Source organism: Mirounga angustirostris, unplaced genomic scaffold (assembly GCF_029215605.1).
Source record: "Mirounga angustirostris isolate CCGP_5_RB_7025 unplaced genomic scaffold, mMirAng1.0.hap1 SCAF_2, whole genome shotgun sequence".
Classification (NCBI taxonomy): domain Eukaryota; kingdom Metazoa; phylum Chordata; class Mammalia; order Carnivora; family Phocidae; genus Mirounga; species Mirounga angustirostris.
In genome coordinates this window covers 85,183,180-85,204,968 of record NW_026991710.1, presented here as the reverse complement: position 1 = coordinate 85,204,968, position 21,789 = coordinate 85,183,180, and the positions used below count along the sequence as shown (strand labels likewise).

The following is a 21,789-nucleotide window of genomic DNA, read 5'->3' as shown; positions in this document are numbered from 1 at the left end:
GCAACTCTTGATCTCAGGGTTGTGAGTTCGAGCCCCATATTGGGTGTAGAGATTACTTAAAACTAAAATCTTTTTTTAAAAAAAAAAGGTTTAAAATACTGCAATATGATATGATCAATAAATTTTATAAGTTACAAAGGTTTCTAATAGGAAAAATTTGATGACATTTATATGGGGTAGAGCTAGAGAGTTTCCTGGAGGAAGTGATAAGATCCCTGGAGATGAAAGCATTACACAAACAAAAGCAGGGTTATTACTGATTGAGAAAAAAATGAGAAAAGAAGAACTGAAGCCCAAAGGTGTTGACTGCCCTTTTAAAATCCTGGCCAGGGAAAGGCAGTTCTGGTAGGCTCTTAGTTGTGTTCCTTTCTTTTAGCATTAAAGAAACATAAACACTAGGTTGGAATGGAAATACGAGTTCTATACGATAGAATTTGATATTTCATATTTTGGACCCATGTTCTAAAAAGAAAAAAAAAAACATAACTGGGCAACTGTTTGCATTTTTTAAAAATTTATTTATTTGAGACAAAGAGAGAGAGAGAGAGACCGGGGGAGGGGCAGAGGGAGAGAGAGAGAGAATCCCAAGCAGACTCCGTGCTTCCAAACATGGGGTTCGATCCCAGGACCCTGAGATCGCGACCTGAGCTGAAGTCAAGAGTTGGCAGCTTAACTGACTGAGCCTCCCAGATGCCCCTGTTTGCACTTTTTATTGTGATCATTTAAATTTTAATTCAGTAAAATCATGTGTAGTGTCCTATTTTTCCCTTTAACAATAACAAGAATACAAATATAATGGTCATCTTTTAAAGCAGCTGTTTTATCAAACTGGTCTATACCCAATGTCCAGATTTTTTTTTATTTTAAGTTTTTATTTTAATTCCAGTTAGTTAACATGCAGTATAATGTTAGTTTCAACTGTACAATATAGTGGTTCAACAATTCCATGTAATACCCGGTGCTCATCACAAGTATACTCCTCAATCCCCATCACTTATTTAATCCATCCTCCCACCATCCTTCCCTCTGGTGACCATCAGTTTGTTCTCTATTGTTAACAGTGTTTCTTAATTTGTTTCTCTCTCTTTTTCTTTTCTTTGCTCATTTGTTTTGTTTCTTAAATTCCACATATGATTGAAATCATATGGTATTTGTCTTTCTCTGACTGCCCAGAGTCGAGATTTTTAAATAAAAATATTAAGAAGTACTTATTGAGGGCGCCTGGGTGGCTCAGTTGGTTAAGCGACTGCCTTCGGCTCAGGTCATGATCCTGGAGTCCCGGGATCGAGTCCCGCATCGGGCTCCCTGCTCAGCAGGGAGTCTGCTTCTCCCTCTGATCCTCCCCCTCTCATGCTCTCTGTCTCCCATTCTCTCTCTCAGATAAATAAATAAAATATTTAAAAAAAAAAAAAAGAAGTACTTATTGAAGGAAAAGAAGGCAGTGGTTATTAAACCGAGTACTGTTATTCTATCTGATATTAATAAATCTTAGCTGTATAACAAAATAAAAGTAACCATGATAATAAAATTAAATTATTTGTTGACCGAATTGCTTCCCACTGACAGTAATTCAATATTTAGTAAGCTATCAGGAAACGGGAAGGCAAGGAGATTTAAGATTCTCTTTACAAAGAAACAGATACTGAGAAGACTAGTGTTCCAAATTCTTTAATTACTTTAAAGCCTTCCTAAGACAGTGGAAATTATGCAAAACTTCTACAAATTCTAATTGTGTGGTTATATTATCAGTTGCCCTCCTTTTCCTCCCCAACTGCATCCTTAAAATTTTGATTGAAAGCTATGAAGTCCTAGAATTTAGTTTGCTAAAAGTATCATGACACCGGTGTGACTAAAACATCTGAATATTATTTACCAAATTAATAATGCTATCAGATGTGTCATGACGTTGGAAAAATGCATGTCAGTGTCATTACCTGATTTTCTTAAATTACAGTCATACAGCTTGTGGATCCAAAGTGGCTTAGAGTATCTAGTTACATTTTTTATTCAGATAGAAAACAATTTATTTCAAATATGACTGTTGTTGCAGAGATATATAGAATAATTTTCCATATGAGAAAAGATCTGTCAGTTGATTCGTTTATTCTGTCTTATCTCTTTCTCTCTGATGATAAATTTAATTAGATTAGCTGAACAATTACCAAGCAGAGAAATGGCATTCATCCTGAACCTCTAGGCAGGAAGAACATGGATAGTTTAAATCAGGACTGCAATGCATCTGTAGTTTTTGCATATGAATCAGAGATTGACAAAGATCAGCTGGTAGCATTTGGATGCCTGTAGTAGACAATAACATGATATCTTGATGGATTTGGGAAATGAGGACTTGGAAAAAATGTGGAAATAATCTTGGGAATTTTCAATTATTATTTAAAAGGGAATGAATTCAAAGTTCCACATATTGCATCTCGATATGCTCTTCAGCATGTGGTGGTTGTTTTTCTTTTTTCATTTCTTGCAGTTACCATATTATTGTCATTATACTGGTGTACTGCCTCCCATTGCTCGTCATGGGTGTCACATACACCATTGTTGGAATTACTCTCTGGGGAGGAGAGATCCCAGGAGATACCTGTGACAAGTATCATGAGCAGCTAAAGGCTAAAAGAAAGGTACTGTTCCATTATCATTTTACCTAGCATTTGTGTTAGTGGCCCATCAGAGAGGGGAAAACCTAGTCATGGCATTTTAATATAATACGATTGGATGCTTTACTCTTATTTTTCTGTCTTGTTTTCATTCTTTCTATCAGTTTTTTCTTTTAATTTCTTTATGTCTTCTATAAGCACTGTCTATGTACAGTATCAGTCTGGAATACAATCAGTTTCTTATAGCAGGACTTGCACTACCTTTTGCAGAGTGTTCTCAATTACTCCACCTGAAACTTCTGAAATTTCACTTGAAGTTCCAGTGATTATATTTCTGCGGCTATAGCTACCTTTGTCCTTTATTGAACCGAATGCCTCCGATGTCCTCTAATCTTCCAGCAGCTTCTTTTATCCCAGGAATCTCTCCTAGTAGGTGCTATAATTTCCAAATACCCATCTACCCATCCCTCTCCCCCTACACATGCCTCCCCTACTCCCCCAGCCCCATCTGGTTTCTAGCCAGCCATCATGTAAACCTGATTAAAAGATGCGAGCTGCACTAATGCTCTTCTATGACTTACTGGGTGGCAAGAAAAAGCTTATTTTTGAACAATTCACATGAAACAAAAAGCCTCTAAAAATTATTATATTGACATTTTATTAGGATTTTTTTAATGAAGATTTTTTTCTACCATCACGTGACTCAAGTGAGATTTTTAAAAAATTTGTGGAGTTGAAAAGAATCTTAGAGTCATCTATTCCATCTTCCTCTCTCCAGTCAATGTGTTCCTAATACAAATCAGAGAGGTTTTCCCAAAGATGAAAGAGTCATACTGATTATGCCAATTATTATTTATTCCATTTATGATTCATTTATTTATTTATTTATTTGAGAGGGGGAGAGAGAGAGAATGAGAGAGAGAGAGCATGAGAGGGGGGAGGGTCAGAGGGAGAAGCAGACTCCTTGCTGAGCAGGAAGCCCGATGTGGGACTCGATCCCGGGACTCCAGGATCATGACCTGAGCCGAAGGCAGTCGCTAAACCAACTGAGCCACCCAGGTGCCCACGATTCATTTATTTATGTAGAATTACTAATTATTACATGGACACTTCCCTTAAAAAAAGCACTCAACGATTTAAAAACCACTTACCTACAAATTCTCACTTAACAAAGATCAATCACGTTTTAAAACCTAATGTAGCAAATTGATTCCATTTTAGTACTGTTATGTTTTTCCTGTTATCATTAAATAATGGAAGATAAGATTTATGTTCAGTTCACATTTTATCATGGTCTCTAGTATTTGAAAACAAAAAGTAGCATGAACTTCTGCACATTAATTTAGTCATTTCAGCCTATAATATGGATAAAGTTATAGATTTATTTCTCTTTCAAAGAAACTTACCTTAAAAATGAAGTGCACAATTAAACTATGCCTTTAGCACAAAACAACAACAACAAAAAAACCTAAATCTAGAAGAACAACAATAACACACATCTTAAATGAACAGTTTCTCTTTCTACTTTGTAGTTTCAGCTCATTTTCCAACATCGTGCTCATATTGCAGAATACTTTTGAGAGTAATATTTTTTTAGCTATGTTTTAGGGGTCATCACATTAAATAACTGATAGCTATTTCAGAATAATGTCTGTGTCTATAGTACCCACTTAGTTTCCCATCTTTTATTTCTTTCTTTTGGTTTAGGCATCTTTTTTTTTTTAACATTTTTTTTTCTTGTTCACTCCTAAACAAATTAAAATAAGCCCAGTAATTGTTGATGATTGTTCTCTTTTTCTCATATTCATGTAATATTGTCTAGCAAGAAATGAAAAGTTAATGTGAGTGTTCCGTTTTATTTTTTATTTGAGTCCCAGAGGGAAGAAAAGCAAGAGGGAATATTTTTGTCTTTGCACTTCTATAACTGATGAGAACAAGGCATAAATATCTACTTTTTATTTCATTACTCTACAATTTCAAAGTATAAATACCAATTCAAACTGAGAGAGTGACCCTTCTAGAACATTTCAAAAAAGTAAGACATTTAAAAGTTCCAGTCCATATTTCTGTCATATTGTGTTCTGGGCTAAAATAAGACAAAATGATATCCATGACATGGACTTCTCATAATAAATCACCTTGCCCTTGGATTTCTTTCGCAGGCATGTATTTGAATGATCATCAGTATCTCAGAAGTAACACTCATTTTGTCTAAAATTTTTAAATTTCAAAATAGAGCTGGCTTTTCTCTTAATTTCTTTATTTGTACCTAAAATTAAAATATTGTCTGATATGGTCTGGGATACAGTTATTTATCTAGTAATCATATGTTTTTTATATTTTAATATGACAACTTAGTTTAAAGATGTAATCCTACTCTGGATGAGCACTTTAATTATATGCTATCATTTAAAAAATACATCCTTGATAATACAGATTGGACTTCAGAGATTAAATAAGAGGGAATCAGTTATGACAGTACAGATTCATGATGACTGTGGGGAAAGAAAAAAACTCCATAAACAACTCTGAGTCAGCCTCCTAGTAATAAGAGAGTAGTGGAGCCCCCAAAAACACATGAACAAGAATAAATGAAATTTAGGCAAGTCACTGAGATCTCTGCCACCACTGAGAAGCATTACTTCCATTTCTCTTTCTCCCACAATCTGCAGGAATTATGCTCAATTTAAAATATTATACATTAAGGGGCGCCTGGGTGGCTCAGTCGTTAAGCGTCTGCCTTCAGCTCAGGTCATGATCCCAGCGTCCTGGGATCGAGCCCTGCATCAGGCTCTCTGCTCGGCGGGAAGCCTGCTTCTCCCTCTCCCGCTCCCCCTGCTTGTGTTCCCTCTTTCGCTGTGTTTCTCTCTGTCAAATAAATAAAATCTTAAAAAAAAAAAAAAATTATACATTAAATTCTCTGAAGAACAGCCAGTAAAATAAATTACTATGTCTAAGCCATAATGAATTTAGCAACCTAAAAATTAAACTAATATGAAACTTTCAGATAATTAAGGATTAACTTCCTCACTCAATCTTTACATATGACCTGCCTAAGTATATATATAGTTTGAAAATAATACCAGTAGTTCCAGCCAGCACCAGGTAAAAAAAACAAAACTAAACTAAATTATTAGTCTTGAGGAATAAGTTAATACCTCTAGAAATACTTCCTCATCATTAAAATTGGAGTGTTGAAACTGAAAACCAGTATTAAAATTCGATGGCTCTAAACAGCTCACTAAACTCTAGGAGGTAATAGGTAGGATTGTCTGACATTTGAGTCACATATATAGAACCAGTCTTCCAAAAATATGTTAGCAATCACATTAATAAACTCTTATGTAAGTGTATTTTACAACTTCACAGCACTTTGTTTACCTCATAGCACAATCGGGTATCCTTAATTTATAGCAAATGTGCTAGATTTTAAAATATTGTATGTTATATACCCATTGGCTTTCAATATAAGTCTATTTAAATATGCATATTGAAATAATAATGTACCTTTAATGTAACAAAGTGGTTAACTTAAGAATCCAGGCACTTTAAATAAGATTATCTTCAAATAGTAGCAAAATATAAAGTTTCAATTAATATCACAGAATCCCCAGAGTCTTAGCTCTCACTGGTTCTATTTTTTTTTTTTTTTGGTAGTAATTGGTTAATATTCTTGCCAAAGCTCTCCTTCAGGAAATGTGCATTATTTTATTCACTGCTATAATATTCAAATTGAAAATTGAAATTCTAATATTTTTATACATTTTTAAGAGAATGCTTTTCTAACATTATCCTGTTTGCTGAGCCTGTTATACTAATGCTTACATTCCAGTGTAAGAATAATTTAGTGTCCAGGGCGCCTGGGTGGCTCAGACAGTTAAGCGTCTGCCTTCGGCTCAGGTCATGATCCCAGGGTCCTGGGATCGAGTCCCACATCGGGCTCCCTGCTCCTTGGGAGCCTGCTTCTCCCTCTGCTTCTCTCTCTCTCTCTCTGTCTCTCATGAATAAATAAATAAAATCTTTAAAAAAAAAAAAAAAGAATAATTTAGTGTCCAGAAGAAAAAGCTGATCCTGTTTATTCTACTTACTGGTAGATATATATAGTCACAGATTTTGGCTACCTGTGGTTGAAACGCTATGCATGAAAGCAATCTACTTGAAGTCATAACAATTATATGACAAAATTTGAAACTGTATCTCTTTATGTTGGCATATAAAAAGTCAGATTTTAAATATCTAGTGGTCAACTCACAGGCTGATTTTAAAATACATTTGCAGTTTAAAAAATGTATTCTAGAATGACAGATCTGATCAGAACTTAAAATTTCATGAATCCCTTGCTTACTGCTATTATGGATTAAAATCAAATGCAGTATAAGGAAGAAATGAGTACGGGGTGCTAACATCTCATATTTAGGATGTTTTGTTAAAAAAAAAAATCAAGTATGTTCTTTGATGTTTTTTCAGTCCTGTCAATATTGTTCCATTTCCTTAAGTATCTAGAAATAAGAAAACTATAGATACTGTCTCAGAAGCCATTGTAATGCTTATCTGAGTTAGGATCTTATCTACAACTAAATCTACACAGCTACAGTTTGAAAGCTACACTTTGGAAACAGAGAAGAGTTGCTATCCATCTCTCCCACTTAGTATTCTCATATACTGACTACTTTCTTGGCAATGTGGGTGAAAAAAAAAGTAGTGACATTCTTTTATAAATGATATTAAATTCTTGGCAATGACAAAATATATCCCAAAATATATGTGAGTCTGCTGACATCTTGGAGTAACTATGTAGAACATAAATTCCAGAAGACCAGTGATAAGCAAGATGGAAAGAAAATAAATTATGTTTATTAATAGGCATATGAGTTGGACATAAAACATAGCTTAATACTTTAAATAATTATAATTATTAAATTCATCTATCAGAAAAATAAATGGTGGCTAGATAGAGAATGAAAACAATGGTAAGAACTATATCAGATCAACTTTAACTCATTCATCAAAGGTGATATATTAAAAGTTCCTATTGTAGAAATACCACTGACAAAGTTTGCCTGATATCAGAAAAAAAATTGCTATCTTGTAATATCCTTATAAACCAGATAAAGAAAAATGGCCTTGTTGCAAATCATATTAGTATTGATTGAATTTGGACACTCCGTGTGTGCTGATGAAAAGAATGATGTCAGTCTAAACAGAGGCTTTGAGGGGCATGCCACAGAGCTCTATCCTCGGTACTACCTCATTCAAAACTGATCAATAACAAGAATATCAACTCTGTGGCCATGATAAATAAATCTACACATAGAGACAGAATATTAGATGACTGAATTAAGATCTAGGAAGGCCTAGAACACAGTGCCATGTGCATGATAGGTTGTGCATGCTGTATGGTCTTGATCCGTTGGCTGACCAAAAAGGGTGGGGTCTTGGATGTCAATGATCTCTATTCTTTTTTTTTTTAATTTAAAGATATTTATTTATTTAGAGAGCAGGGGGAGGAACAGAAGGAGATAGAGAATCTCAAGCAGACTCCATGCTGAGTGCAGAGCCCAACCTGGGGCTCGTTCTCATGACCCTGAGATCATGACTTGAGCTGAAACCAAGAGTTAGGTGCTTAACCAACTGAGCCACCAGATGCCCCACCAACTGATCTCTATTCTAGTTACTGTCCTATCAGTGTGATCTTAGACACATCTCTTTAACTTTCAGAGTCCCTGTTTACTTAAGACTGTGGAGGTTTGAGGGCGCCTGGGTGGCTCAGTTGGTTAAGCGACTGCCTTCGGCTCAGGTCATGATCCTGGAGTCCCAGGATCGAGTCCCGCATCGGGCTCCGGGCTCGGCAGGGAGTCTGCTTCTCCCTCTGAACCTCCCGCATCTCATGCTCTCTCTCTCTGTCTCATTCTCTCTCTCAAATAAATAAATAAAATCTTTAAAAAAAAAAAAAGACTGTGGAGGTTTGAGAAAGGACCTTTCGTATTAAAATTCGGTGGTTCTAATGCCCAGCATCATGCCTTTTACAAAGCAGGCACTTAGTTCCTGTTGCTATTTCCCTCTTCTTGAGCCATTTTCTACCTTTTTCAATATGGAGAACATAAAACTGAATGCAGAACTCATGCCCAAACATTAATATCTGACTCTCACTTTACTCCTTTTAATAAATCAGTGATTTGTGTTTAATATGGCTGTAGACTTTATCAAGACTTACAGTTGAGATAAATTACATTAAAGATAAAATCCATTTCCAAGCGGCCTAGAGTTGGTTTTTTTTTCTATGCATTAATTTAACAAAAAATATAAATGGAAAATCTCCTGTGACTACATTTAACCAAAGTAACAACAACAGCTCAACCACAAGGGGAGAAAGAGTTACTTTCAATTTTTCAGATTTAGCCTATAAGCCTCTTAGTCTTGGAAAATATCGTTAAAACAAGGTGAATCAATAATTTGATAGCACATTTCCTTTTCTGTGTTTTAATATTTACATCACATTTTATGCTATTAATGTGATTTTTTTTTCCCTAGCAATTGTCTTCCTTTAGCTACCCAGCTGTAGCAAATAAAGTAACACAGCATGTGCATCTTTTTCTAAAAGAGAGCTCACTGTGCAATGTCAGCAGTGGAAGGCGTTCAGATTAATTGGGAATCTGCTGAAATGCTGGCTTTGTGAATAAACTAGAAGTTTTGTGTCTGACTCTTCCCCATAACCAGTTGTTCTATCTTTATGTACTTCACTTTGTTGCAGTAAAAAAAAACTTGATATTATCTATATGATTTCGATTTCAAATGCTAATACATTATGTAAATGTACAAGCGAGTATATAATTCAGTGTGATTTTCCTATCTTTGTGTCCCTTCCTCATTTCTGTGTCTCCATGACACATTTCCACTTATTTCCATGCATCTTTCCCCAATAATTTGGCATAATAATATTATTATAAATATTGTTAATCATAAAACCATATATCCCTTTTAAAATCTCTATATTTTAAGAAATACATATCTTCTCATGTCTTCTTTCCTTTAAAATGTATACATTTTAGGTATAGGTATACATATATATATATAGGTGTGTGTGTGTGTGTGTGTATATATATATATATATATATATATATATATATAAACCTAAAGTTTATACAGGTATAAAACCAATATTTTAGTAGTAGATTTTCTAGGGAAATGAAAATAAAGAACTATAAAATATCTTTTTAAGTTTTTGTCATGTATCACAAAATATCTCCCCCACAAAGAAAAATAAATATTGTAAGCACTTTTATATAGAAGTTCATGATAATTTATCAACTATTTTTCATTCATATATTTTGAGAACAGTTTGTGTTTTGGCTGATGAATCAATGAGCATCATTAGAACATATCTGCTTTTTTTATTTTGAAAATTATATAAATACTTTATTCCATCAGGATATGATGAAAATTTATATGAATTGGGTCTTTAAAAACCTTGATGTCTTCAAGGAAAAGAACTGAGATCAAAACAAGGCAAAAAATACCTGAAATTTATGATAGATAGGAATAATATTACCACGAAATCCTTCTAATTGAAATAGTGAAGCTTAAAGAAACTAATAGCTGCTCTGTCTCATTAACTTCTACCCCACCGGGGACTACAACCCACAATTAGGAGTGCCTCCTACACCAGAGCTTTGCATTGACTGCAGATGCCACTTAGTTGCAATCTTCTCCCTCCTCTCTATGGGTGGCACTGAATGGCAATCATTTTGAAAAACCTAGAAAAGTTTCTGTGTATTTCTTTCTGGTTTTCCAGAGGTACTCAAGAAGAGGAGGGGTTTACTCCTTTTTGAAAAGATAGCACTTGTGGAGGAAATGTCTGCAGCCCTTCAGTGCTTGGCAATTACTTGAAAAGATTCCTCCATGGATTACCCATTAATAGTTTTCATTCTGCAATCAGAGGTGCAGAGAAGATTGGGACCAGGTTCAGAAATCGTGGAATTCTCACAGGAAAATTAAGCTTAGCATATGAAATCTATAACAAGTGCTACAAAATCAATATGCAGGAATCTGTTGCATTTCTATACACTGATAACAAACTATCAGAAAGAGAAATAAAACAATCCCATTTACAACTGCATCAAAAAGAAGAAAATACCTAGGAATAAATTTAACCAAGGAGGTGAAAGGCCTGTACACTGAAACATTGATGAAAGAAATTGAAGACAACACAAATAAATGGAAAGATACTCCATGCTCATGTATTGGAAGAATTAATATGTTAAAATGCCCATACTACCCAAAGCAACCTACAGATTCGATGCAATTCCTATCAAAATTCCAATAGCATTTTTTACAGAAAAAGAACAAACAATCCTAAAATGTGTATGGAACCACACACACACACACACACACACACACACACACACACACAAAACCCAAATAGCCAAAGCAATCTTGAGAAAGAAAAACATAGCTGGAGGGATCATACTTCTGATTTCAAACTATATTACAAAGCTATAGTAATTAAAACAGTATGGTATTAGCATAAAAAACAGACACATCAATCAATGGACCAGAAATGACAGCCTAGAAATAAACTTACATATTATTTTACAACAAAGGAGCCAAGAATATAAAATGAGAAAAGGACAGCCTGTTCAATAAACGATGTTGGGAAAACTAGACAGCTATATAGGAAAGAATGAAACTGGACCACTGTCTTAAAATTCTCAATACTTCAGGACACACAAACACACAAATGCACACACAAGAATGGTATCAATTATTATAGGTTTTACAAAATCACCATATGGATAGATGAGATTGAATCAAACTCTTCTACTGGTTTTTGTGTGTTTGTTATTTAAAACTTAGATCTATCTGAAGTTTATATAAGTTGTAGAATGAGAAAACAGTTTTATTTTCTAGATGCTCTTCTGTTGTACCTGCCATTATTTACTGCATAAGCCATCTTTTCCAACACTAACTTAAAATGTCACAATTATCATATCCTAAATTCTTAAATGTGTTTGAGACCCAGGAGACTTTCTATTCTCTTCTGTCTGGCTGTTCATGCATTATCACCATATAGGTTAAATTAATGAAACTTAACGTATTTTAATATCTGACAGGGTGACTCTCCACTCCATTTATATTTTTTCTTTCCAGAATTTTCTAGCTATTCTTACATGTTTTTACATAAAAATGTTATAAAATCATTTTGTCTAGTTAAAAATGATTTTTGATTTTGAAATTAGATAACATTTATTAACTTTGAGAGAACGGGACCATAAATATTTAGTAAGGGAAAAAATGGAATGGGTTGATGAATGGCTAAACCAATGGCATTCTTTTACATTACTTGAGACAATTGAATGTAATGACTGGGAACAGAGACTCTTAGTGTGCCAAGTTCAAATGTTGATTCTGGCACCTATCTTGGGCTATATACCTACCTGAACCTCAGAGAGGTTACAACCCTTACAAAATGAAGGAAAAATAATAATAATGCATATACATGTGGCTGTATAGAGATTAAATGAGGCAATGAATGTTAAGTACTCCAAAGAGTGGCTAGCAAATAGAACTGTTCTCAGTAAATGGTACTTGTTAATGCCAGTACTTTACGGTAAATATATATGCCAGTATTGTAGAGATCAGAAAGCATCATGTGATAGCAGAGTAAAGAGGTATAAAATTGGCCATTTATCTTTTTAAATATAATATTGACCTACATTGTGTTTGTGTGTACTCTTAATCCCCTTCACTTATTTCATCCATCCCCCTACCCACCTACACTGACTTCCCTTCCACATATATATTACTTAATTCTCACAATATGTATGTGATTTTTTCTTGCTTTACAAAAAAATGAAACTGAGTCTCAAACTTATAAAATTAATAGGTGGCAGAACTTGGACTTGAATCCTGAACAGAAGTTTTTAAGGCTGTGTTTTTTTAGAGAACTACTTAGTTCAAATAACCAGTTTTCAGGATGGTACTTTATGTCTGAGTATTATTTGTATTATACAAGGTGCATTTTTTTTAAAGATTTCATTTATTTATCTGACAGAGAGAGACACAGCGAGAGAGGGAACACAAGCAGGGGGAGTGGGAGAGGGAGAAGCAGGCTTCCCGCGGAACAGGGAGCCCGATGCAGGGCTCCATCCCAGGACTCTGGGATCATGACCTGAGCCGAAGGCAGACGCTTAACGGACTGAGCCACCTAGGCTCCCCTACAAGGGGCATTCTTATATACTGTCTGTACTGAGCTTCATAATTTCCCTGAGGAAGTAGGCCTGTTGGAAGGTGTTTTCTTCCACTAACAAACTGAAGCTCCTGGAAGGTGAAAGTGTCCCAAACTTACACAGCTGGTAATTGTATACGTAGAGTCCATTCAGTACTATGGAATGCAAGATGACCATTTCTTCCGTTATATTCAACTGCAAAGAATTGGCAGCTACCCTTAGCCAGTCTTTTGTGCATTAAAAATTTCTTCCTGGTCATTCCATTACACATCCTGATTTACTCTAGACTAGTGCTGTCTGATAGAAATTTCTGCAGTGATGGAAATGTTCTGTATCTCGACCGTCCAGTGGGATAGTCATTAGCCACATGCACCCAATGAATGAACACCAAGTACAGCCACGATAACAAGAAATGAAAATTAATTTACTTTATTTTATTAATGTACATTGAAATTTAAATGCCACATCTGGGTAGTGACTACCATATTTTTATCAGTGCTACTCTAAAAAGGCATAAAAGCAATAAACCATCTAGTTATTTTACAACTAATGTTTACTCTCATTTACTGTGATAATGTAGTAAGAATTGAAGAAAATTAATAATCCTACCATGAGGTTCATAAAAAACTAAGATTCCTTTACTTTAACATTTTGCTCGTAGAATTCTGGTATTTGAAATATCTTTTCTCTATTCTTGATTCTTATTACATGTTATCTGTATTTTAACTATCTTGTGTCACATATATACACTTATTTTGGCTACTAAGTTTCTTGAGCCATAAGTAAAGATTTCTTTATAAGAAAAGGGCCATCATGACTTCCTTACATTTCTGACATCATGCCTAACACAAATACATGTAACATATTTGTACAGTGTTAATGGGGAAAAAACAAAACAAAACATGAAATGTGGAGTCCGATAGGCTGGTTTGATTCCTGGATTATTGGCTACTGGTTCTCTCACCCTTAATCTCTCACCCTCCATTTCTCACTTATAAAATACCAAAATACTATTTCTTTTCTTGAAACTTTTTGATGAGGGCTAATCAAGATAATGTATGTATTAAAGTGTCTGGTACCTAATGCTCATAAATATGCAATTCTAATCTACACTTACTTTCATCTGTTCATGAGACAAAAATAAACCTAATTATGATCACTAATAAAAATAATGCTTACGATAGCTTTATAAAACCAACAGCATTTATTATTCTTGTTATGTACCAGACACTTGATTTCGGTGCTTTAAACAGATGAGCCAATTGAATTCTGACAACCACATGAGGAAAGTACTATTATTATTTCATTTTACAGATGAAGAAGCAGTCAATAGATGGGGTAAGGAATTGCCTAGTCTACTGAATGATAAAGTCAGGATTTGAACCCAGCAAATCTGATTCTAGAGAATGTGTTCCTTTTTTTTAAGATTTATTGATTTATTTTAGAGAGAGAGTGCACACGCGCATGGGGGGGAGAGGCAGAGGAAGAGAGAGAATCTCAAGCAGACTCCCCTGCTGAGTGCAGAGTCTGATGCAGGGCTTGATCTCAGGACCCTGAGATCATGACCTGAGCCAAAGTCAAGAGTCAGATGCTTACCCGACTGAGCCACCCAGGTGCCCCTAGAGAACATGTTCTTAACCTCTCTATTATACTGATCATTTCCATACTTTGCTCCAAGTATGGGGGCGGGGGAGAGTAAATAAGATAAAAGAATTCTTCACTTATTTTTCAATTTATTTAATTACCAATAATACAATTGAATTATATTATTGTATTATTTATTGACATATTCTGAATTAAAAGGCTTTTGAAGATTAAACTAACCAAAATACATAACATTGTTTTTAAAGAATAATTATTTCCCAGTACTAGCAGTCAACTTAAAATTTATTTCCAGTGGGCGCCTGGGTGGCTCAGTTGGTTAAGCGACTGCCTTCGGCTCAGGTCATGATCCTGGAGTCCCTGGATCGAGTCCCGCATCGGGCTCCCTGCTCGGCAGGGAGTCTGCTTTGCCCTCTGACCCTATCCCCTCTCAGGTGTTCTCTCTCATTCTTTCTCTCTCAAATAAATAAATAAAATCTTTAAAAAAAAATTTATTTCCAGTATCAGCAATCAACTTAAAAATTAATTGTTAGAAAACAATCCATCAGTAAACTAAGACTGCATGTATTTACCAAACTGAAGAGGCGTCTATTTTAGATATGCAAAAATGTGCACTAAAAATGTGTTACTGATCATTAAAAATTGTAAGTCAGCTCAATATATAGTATTACTTTGTTTTTTGTTCAGATCAATTTTTAACGTTCTAAAGCTCCTTTTAATACCTAAGAAATAAAAACAACAAGCCCCCCCCAACAAACTGCCCGTAGTTACTATAACATCCTAAAGCACACTGATATTAATTAATGGTTTTGCAGTAACTAAAGCAATTTCACAATAATTACACTGCCATTGCCAAATATCAGTAGACAGATATAAATACAACTGTTTCTTATATTTGGAGAAAATCTAGATTTGTAAAGCCAAATAAGCACAACATTTTGTGTGTGCCAGACAGCAAGATGAAAAGAGAGGGATTAAGGGAAGGAAAGAAAACTAGGAAGGAGAGTGATACACATGATCTGTAACAAAAAAGATGAAAGGTTTTATAATACAGTGGAAGGAAAACTGGGATTCAGGACAGCTGAGTGCTAGACCTGGTATATTTCAGCATTCTCTTGTTTGAATCACCACTTTTCTCTGGGCTCATTGTCTTATTTGTAAAATGAGAAGATTGAGATATATCATCTCTAAGTTCTCTTCCAACTATAAATATCCATGATTGAGGTTCATGAATTATTTATTCAACATCGAGTGTATACTAGGCATTGTGCACAAGTGATTTTATTTAACCTTACAAAATCCTATAAAAGAGGCTATATTTCAGGTCAGAAATATTAGTAGCCCAAGCTCACTGGAAATTTTCTAATGGGTTCTGTGCAGTTGATTTTGCTTACACACCAAAGTGTTTCCTCCTATCTCTGACCTCACTCAAGCAACCAAAGTCACACATATTATATTAATGTCTGCAAGTGATGTATCATGCAGGAAATACAGATGGGAAGACCCACACTTAAGGTCAGTTCAGCATGGAGTCCCCTCCACTCAAAAATAAAATTTATTCTTCTAATTTGTAGCACTTCAGTCCCTACATTTTTTTCTCTCTGATCTCAGCCACCCCTCCACCTCCACCTCCTACCCCCAGCCCTGTCTAGTTGAGGGGAAGAAAAATTATGTGCTTTGACATATGCTTAGGCAAGTGTTTCATAGGAACACTAATGGGACAGAAAACAGGAAGGAAAATCACAGGAAACATTAATACTTAGAGTATCAACTTATGCTTATAGTGTAAGGCGGTGTTGTTTATATGCAGTAGTTCTGTGTCCATTACTTATATAAATATGTATTCATATAAAATATACATAATGTTTTTCTATGCACTGCAGCAGTGCACTAGATGATGAGGTAAGGAAGCAATAATGGAGTCTGAAACTAGCTCAGAATCTATGATGAAAAAATTTTCCAATTCCATAACCCTTATAACACACAATCCCTACATTATTTTACTTTACGCTCACAATAATGCTCCAGGATAGATAGGAAAGGTTTCATCTTACTTTAGAGATACATAAGCAAGAGAGTCAACAGTAGAGAAGGTAAAGGTGAAATAGAAAGAGATCAATGTGAAAAACTTAAAATAATCATCAGAGTTTGGTGACTGATTAGATACGAAGACTGAGAGAGAGGAAATTAAAAGTTCTATTTAAAGACTCAATTGCTGAGAAAATTGAGATGCTTGTGACAAGAAATTTGCCTGTGAGCAAATCCAGCAATTTGGGGTGAAGATGAGTTCACTTTTAGGAGAACCCAGCGAGGTGGAAATGGTCCACATGCAACTGGAGGTGTGTTCCAGCAGAGGGAACGCTTACTCATGCTAGGGAAGATGACAGCTCATATTACAACTGCAGAAAATGTCTCACACTTCTGTAATCTAACACCACAAGTTTCAATCAATCTATTCTGTACTGTGATTAGAAATTTTCATAAGAAGAACATTCTATCCCACCCTCTGAAGGACATAATAATTGTGAATATAGGTGTACCACCTACTGAGTATCAGGAACACAAATTCCTCTACTCATGTCCTCTGCTCATGTCCCTTCCTTCCTCCCATTCTCCACACCATCAACCTCCCGAAGCCCAAGTCAGAGGAGCAGAGAAAAATTCTTTTGCCAGAACTACCTGCTTCTATTTATATTTATTTCATTATTTCTATTTTTTATTATTTCCAATTCTGTTAAAAAAGATCTTTCAACCCATGCAGAAATTTCCATTGATAGAATTGTTCCTCTTTACTAGAGGTAACCAGTTAATAATAGGTTAGTAAAATATTCTTTGAAACAGATGAATGGCTAACTGACCATTTTTGCAGCTATTCTTGTGCTCTCAAAAGTAAGAGAGTGAATATCACCTGTCTTCTTCTATTCCTATTTAATTTTGCATCATCATCATACGGCCTGTTTTAATAATAATGTGTAGTCTTCTGCTTGTGAAGTCACCTGATGTGACTTGGTAAAAGTCAAAATCATGAAAGGGGGGAACCAGTTCTGGAATTTAGACTTCCTGAGTTCTACCCTGGAACTCTGCTCCTTGTCCCAACACACACAGGAAAGATTTTAGTCTAAATCTGTGGAATAAAGTGAATGTTTTCAGGACTATATTAAAATCCTCAGCACTAGAAATGAAGTCTACTGATCTATTGCTGAATGAGTTAAACTGTTCTTGAAAAGTTTCCATATTTCATTAAATAAAAATATTTCTTAGCCCTGCCACAAGTAAAATAATATATAAGACTCTCCCTATTGTATAGATTCGTGATACAGTATTCCAGTAAGCTAAAAAGTCTAGCCAGTAAAAGGAGTTTATATGCATGCATATAATATTCATTATACAATTCCAAATTCCTTTAACACCAAACTGTGCTGAAAAAAAAAAAAGCCTCCTTTCTTTCATAAAGGAGAAAAATACTTCAGTGTTATGCAGGACTAACTTTATGAATATCAAACATAAATTGCCTGACCATGTACAATACCTAACAGTTTCAGCTAACAGAATGATGGATCGCAGAGGGTATACTCTTAGGCTTACGTATTGCCTATCCCCATAGCAGGTTTGCCATCCTAGCAAACATTTCCACAAACCTCCCATTCCACCCATGCCCTCAGCTGGTAACATTAGTCGTGAAGCTTTTTCTAAAAAGAAAACTCCCGTCCAAAAACCCAAAGAATATATGAAGAACAAGCCTTTCTTTCTTAGTGTCCTTTTGGTTGACAACTAGGACACAGGAGTTGACAGAATCAAGGGCTCTCTCTGCTGGAGGTAACCAGTAAGAGATACCAGATTAAATTAGCCATTTCAGCCCCAGGAGCAGCTATGTGAACTGCACATGTATCAGCTTTACTGTGGATCTATCTAGGTTAGGTAACAGAATACAAATATCAGTTGTATTTCATAATACCGGCCACAGATGATTTAGAAGTGGTAAGGGGATGTGAGGAAGAAAGGCGGAAAGAAAATGTATGAGTTTGTTAGAGAAGCCATAGCAAACAACCACAGACTAAGGGACTTAAAAACAGAAATTTATTTTCCCGAAGTTCTGGAGGCTTAGAAGATCAAGGGGTCGGAGCACCTGGGTGCCTCAGTCGTTAAGCGTCTGCCTTCGGCTCAGGTCATGATCCCAGGGTCCTGGGATCGAGCCCCACATCTTCAGAACATCTGTTCTGGAGGACCGTCCCATGGGTCACATCTTAACACTTCACCACGCCTTTTGTCTGTACAAACATTCTTAAATGGATTTATATTTAAGTCAAAATTGCAGGCCTGCTTATGTTAACCACAGGTTAGCAAATTAAGATAATATCCTCTGGAGTAGGATGCGGGAAAAATTTCCATAAAAGCATCAAAATGTAGGGGCGCCTGGGTGGCTCAGTCATTGATCCCGGGGTCCTGGGATCAAGCCCCTCATCGGGCTCTCTGCTCGGCTGGAAGCCTTCTTCTCCCTCTCCCACTCCCCCTGCTTGTGTTCCTTCTCTCGCTTTGTCTCTCTCTTTCAAATAAATAAATAATCTTAAAAAAAAAAAGAAGAAGAAGAAGAAGATCAAGGGGTCATCAGGGTTGGTTTCTTTAAGGTCTCTTTCCCTGGCTTGTAGATGACCATCTTCCTCCAGTGTCTTCATGTGACTTCCCTCTGTATATAAGGGCACCAGTCATATTAAATTAGGGTCCATCCATAGGACCTTCACTGTACCTTATTTAGCTTTTTAAAGGCCCTGTTTCCAAATACAGTCCCACTCGGGGGTACTGGGGGTTAGAATTTTAACATATGAATTTGAGAGGGGGACATAATTCAGCCCATAACAAAGGTGTCATTCCTAATTTTTAGAAAGGAACCCTCTGATTAAGTCACTTCAGGGTTCTGGCTGCTTGCTGTCACCAAGGAGTGTTTCTGCTCTGTTATGAAGAGGCAAATCCTTAACAAGGGAGAGAGAGTGCACTAAATGAGGGCTAGGGTAGTGCTCCTCTCCACTTCATTCCAACAGGCTTATCTTCAGCTGAAAGAAAATTGAAACCATTTTTCTGTTTGTTTGACTTGAATGTTTTATTCTTTTTCATCCCTAGTTGGCAGTTTGCTTGTGAGAGCCCTTTGCACTTCACCGTTCTCCTCCAGTCCTCTTTTTTCATTCCTGCCCTCAAAGAAACTGTTCCTTTTGAAATGATTTCACCTTCCCATCATTATGTAATCTCTGCAGTCCTGTTAAAGTGCCTGGCCTGATGCCCGAGGCCCCCAGCACAGCGCTCTGTGAGTGACTCTTACTCCCCACATGTTTAATGACAGCCCGTTCCCAGGACTCTCCGTATTCATTTATCATTAGTTATGTGACCTGGTTTTTAACTCACTTCATACATATCACTTTTTTCATATGTCCTGAATGAAAAATGTAAACTCTCTCGAGGACTTTGTAGTCAAAAGAGAGAATTTGCCTCTCAAAACATAAAACTCCTTTAGCATGTCTTCTCAAGTCAGCAACCAGGTAATTATGTCAGTCTCTCTCCCTCTTCACCTTCTCCCTCCCCACCTTTCCTTCCTGCAGCCCCTCCTTGATCCATTTCTCTGTTCCACAAAGACCCTGCACCCACAACTTTCAAGGACAAATTTAGTACTGTTCCTAGAGTTCCAACTATAGTACTGTTCCGATAATTCAAATAGTTCCAAACTTGCAAATTCTCATCTATATCCATTACCCTTCTCAGCAAACAATATATCCTCCTTATACTCGATTTCTCTCTCTTTTCCATGTCGGGAGAGTATTACAAATTGAAAAATAATGTTGTTGTTGTTGTTGTCGACATTGTTGTTTTCTGTCACACTATGTTGACAGACCCTTTATGTATGTGATTCTAATTATTTGCTCTAAGTCTTTTTCAGGTGTCTTTGTGCTCCTGTTTTTATTTTATTTCATTTCTGAAAAGATTTCAGAGACTTTCCTCTCCTACTTTGCTTAGGTGGTCAATCCTAAAGGACTATGATTCTCGGTACTTCTATATGCTTTCCTCAGTGTATTTCCAAATTTATGTATTTTTCAAATCATTTATATTCCTTCCAAACCTATCTTTAATCTGTTTTTATTTGGAAATATTTAGAACTGGAGAAGTAATACATTGTGAATTCTTCTTACATTTTCATTCTCAGGTATTATCCTCAGATTATTTCTGCCTCATTATTTCATCATTCTCCAACATGATCTGGCAGCATTATACAAATCTCTGAAATAGGAATTTCTAAAGCCTTTTGCCACAACCATCTAAGCCCAGATGAGAAGAATGGTTTTCACTGACACCTTAAAGGAACACATACATGCTTCACATATTAAATCTGTAAAGGAAAAGATCATCTTAAAAGAACTGAAAACAATGGATAAAATAGTAGTTGCGTACCAAAAAGGAATTCAGTATTAATTAGAATAAACAGGTCCTTCAGCGTTATCCATGCTGATTAAAAGGCAGAAGATCAAGTATGAGATAATAATTTCCTTTATATTAACAGTGCCTCACCGGAAATTGAAAACGCATGATTGATGGCCATAAGCTCATATACCACATTAATCCAGCTTGAACATCACAGACCAGTTTATTTTAAAACAAGGCTTCATGGAGAACTAGAAGACACTACTTCATTCACTTGACTGAGAAAACAAACCAGGTCTCCATCATCACAACCCCAGTCTAACTTCTAGCCAGGAGATTTCATGGGACAGCTCATAGAACATTTCATTACCAGACTAGGGATTTTACTAGCAAGGACTCTGTACAGAGAGCTCTAACTCCAGGGCTGGGAGACAATTAATAAATCAACTTGCATTTACTTGGGGATCACCTGTAATACGTTGAGTGGGAGACCGCAGACCTTACAACTCGGTTTCTGTTGTTCTCCTATCTTCCTATAAGACATCTTAGAATTTAGGCAGCTTTGAGAAAATGATTCATATGTGAAGGTTTTTACCCGCACCTTCCTCAAGTCCCATGGCCCAAAAGGGCAGCATGGTTCAGGAATGTTTTGCTATAGTGATTTCATTTTTTAATACATATATGGCATACAAATGGCTGTTCTATTATATTCTGTGATGACAAACCAAAAAAATATTTTGCCGTAAGCAAAAGGAACTATTTTCCAGCACATGAAATTGTTAATATTTTTTAAAGTTTTGTAGGAAAGTCACAGAATCCATGTCTTTGGGTGATTAAACAACATAGATCAGATTCTCATCTCCCTGAAATGTGTTGCTTCACACATAATCATTCTTTTCTCATCCAGCTACAGTACCAAGTTATATTAGTTGGCTGGAAAAAAAAAAAAA

General features: G+C 35.8%; 1 protein-coding gene across 1 annotated transcript in view; it reads left to right on the top strand.

The window, feature by feature from the left end:
• Positions 1 to 21,789, top strand: part of TACR3 (tachykinin receptor 3) — a 78,893-nt gene that overhangs the window by 39,279 nt on the left and 17,825 nt on the right. The window contains exon 3 of the mRNA XM_045879404.1: positions 2,483 to 2,633. Coding sequence (XP_045735360.1) covers positions 2,483 to 2,633 — 151 coding nt within the window. The remainder of the gene's footprint in view (positions 1 to 2,482; positions 2,634 to 21,789) is intronic.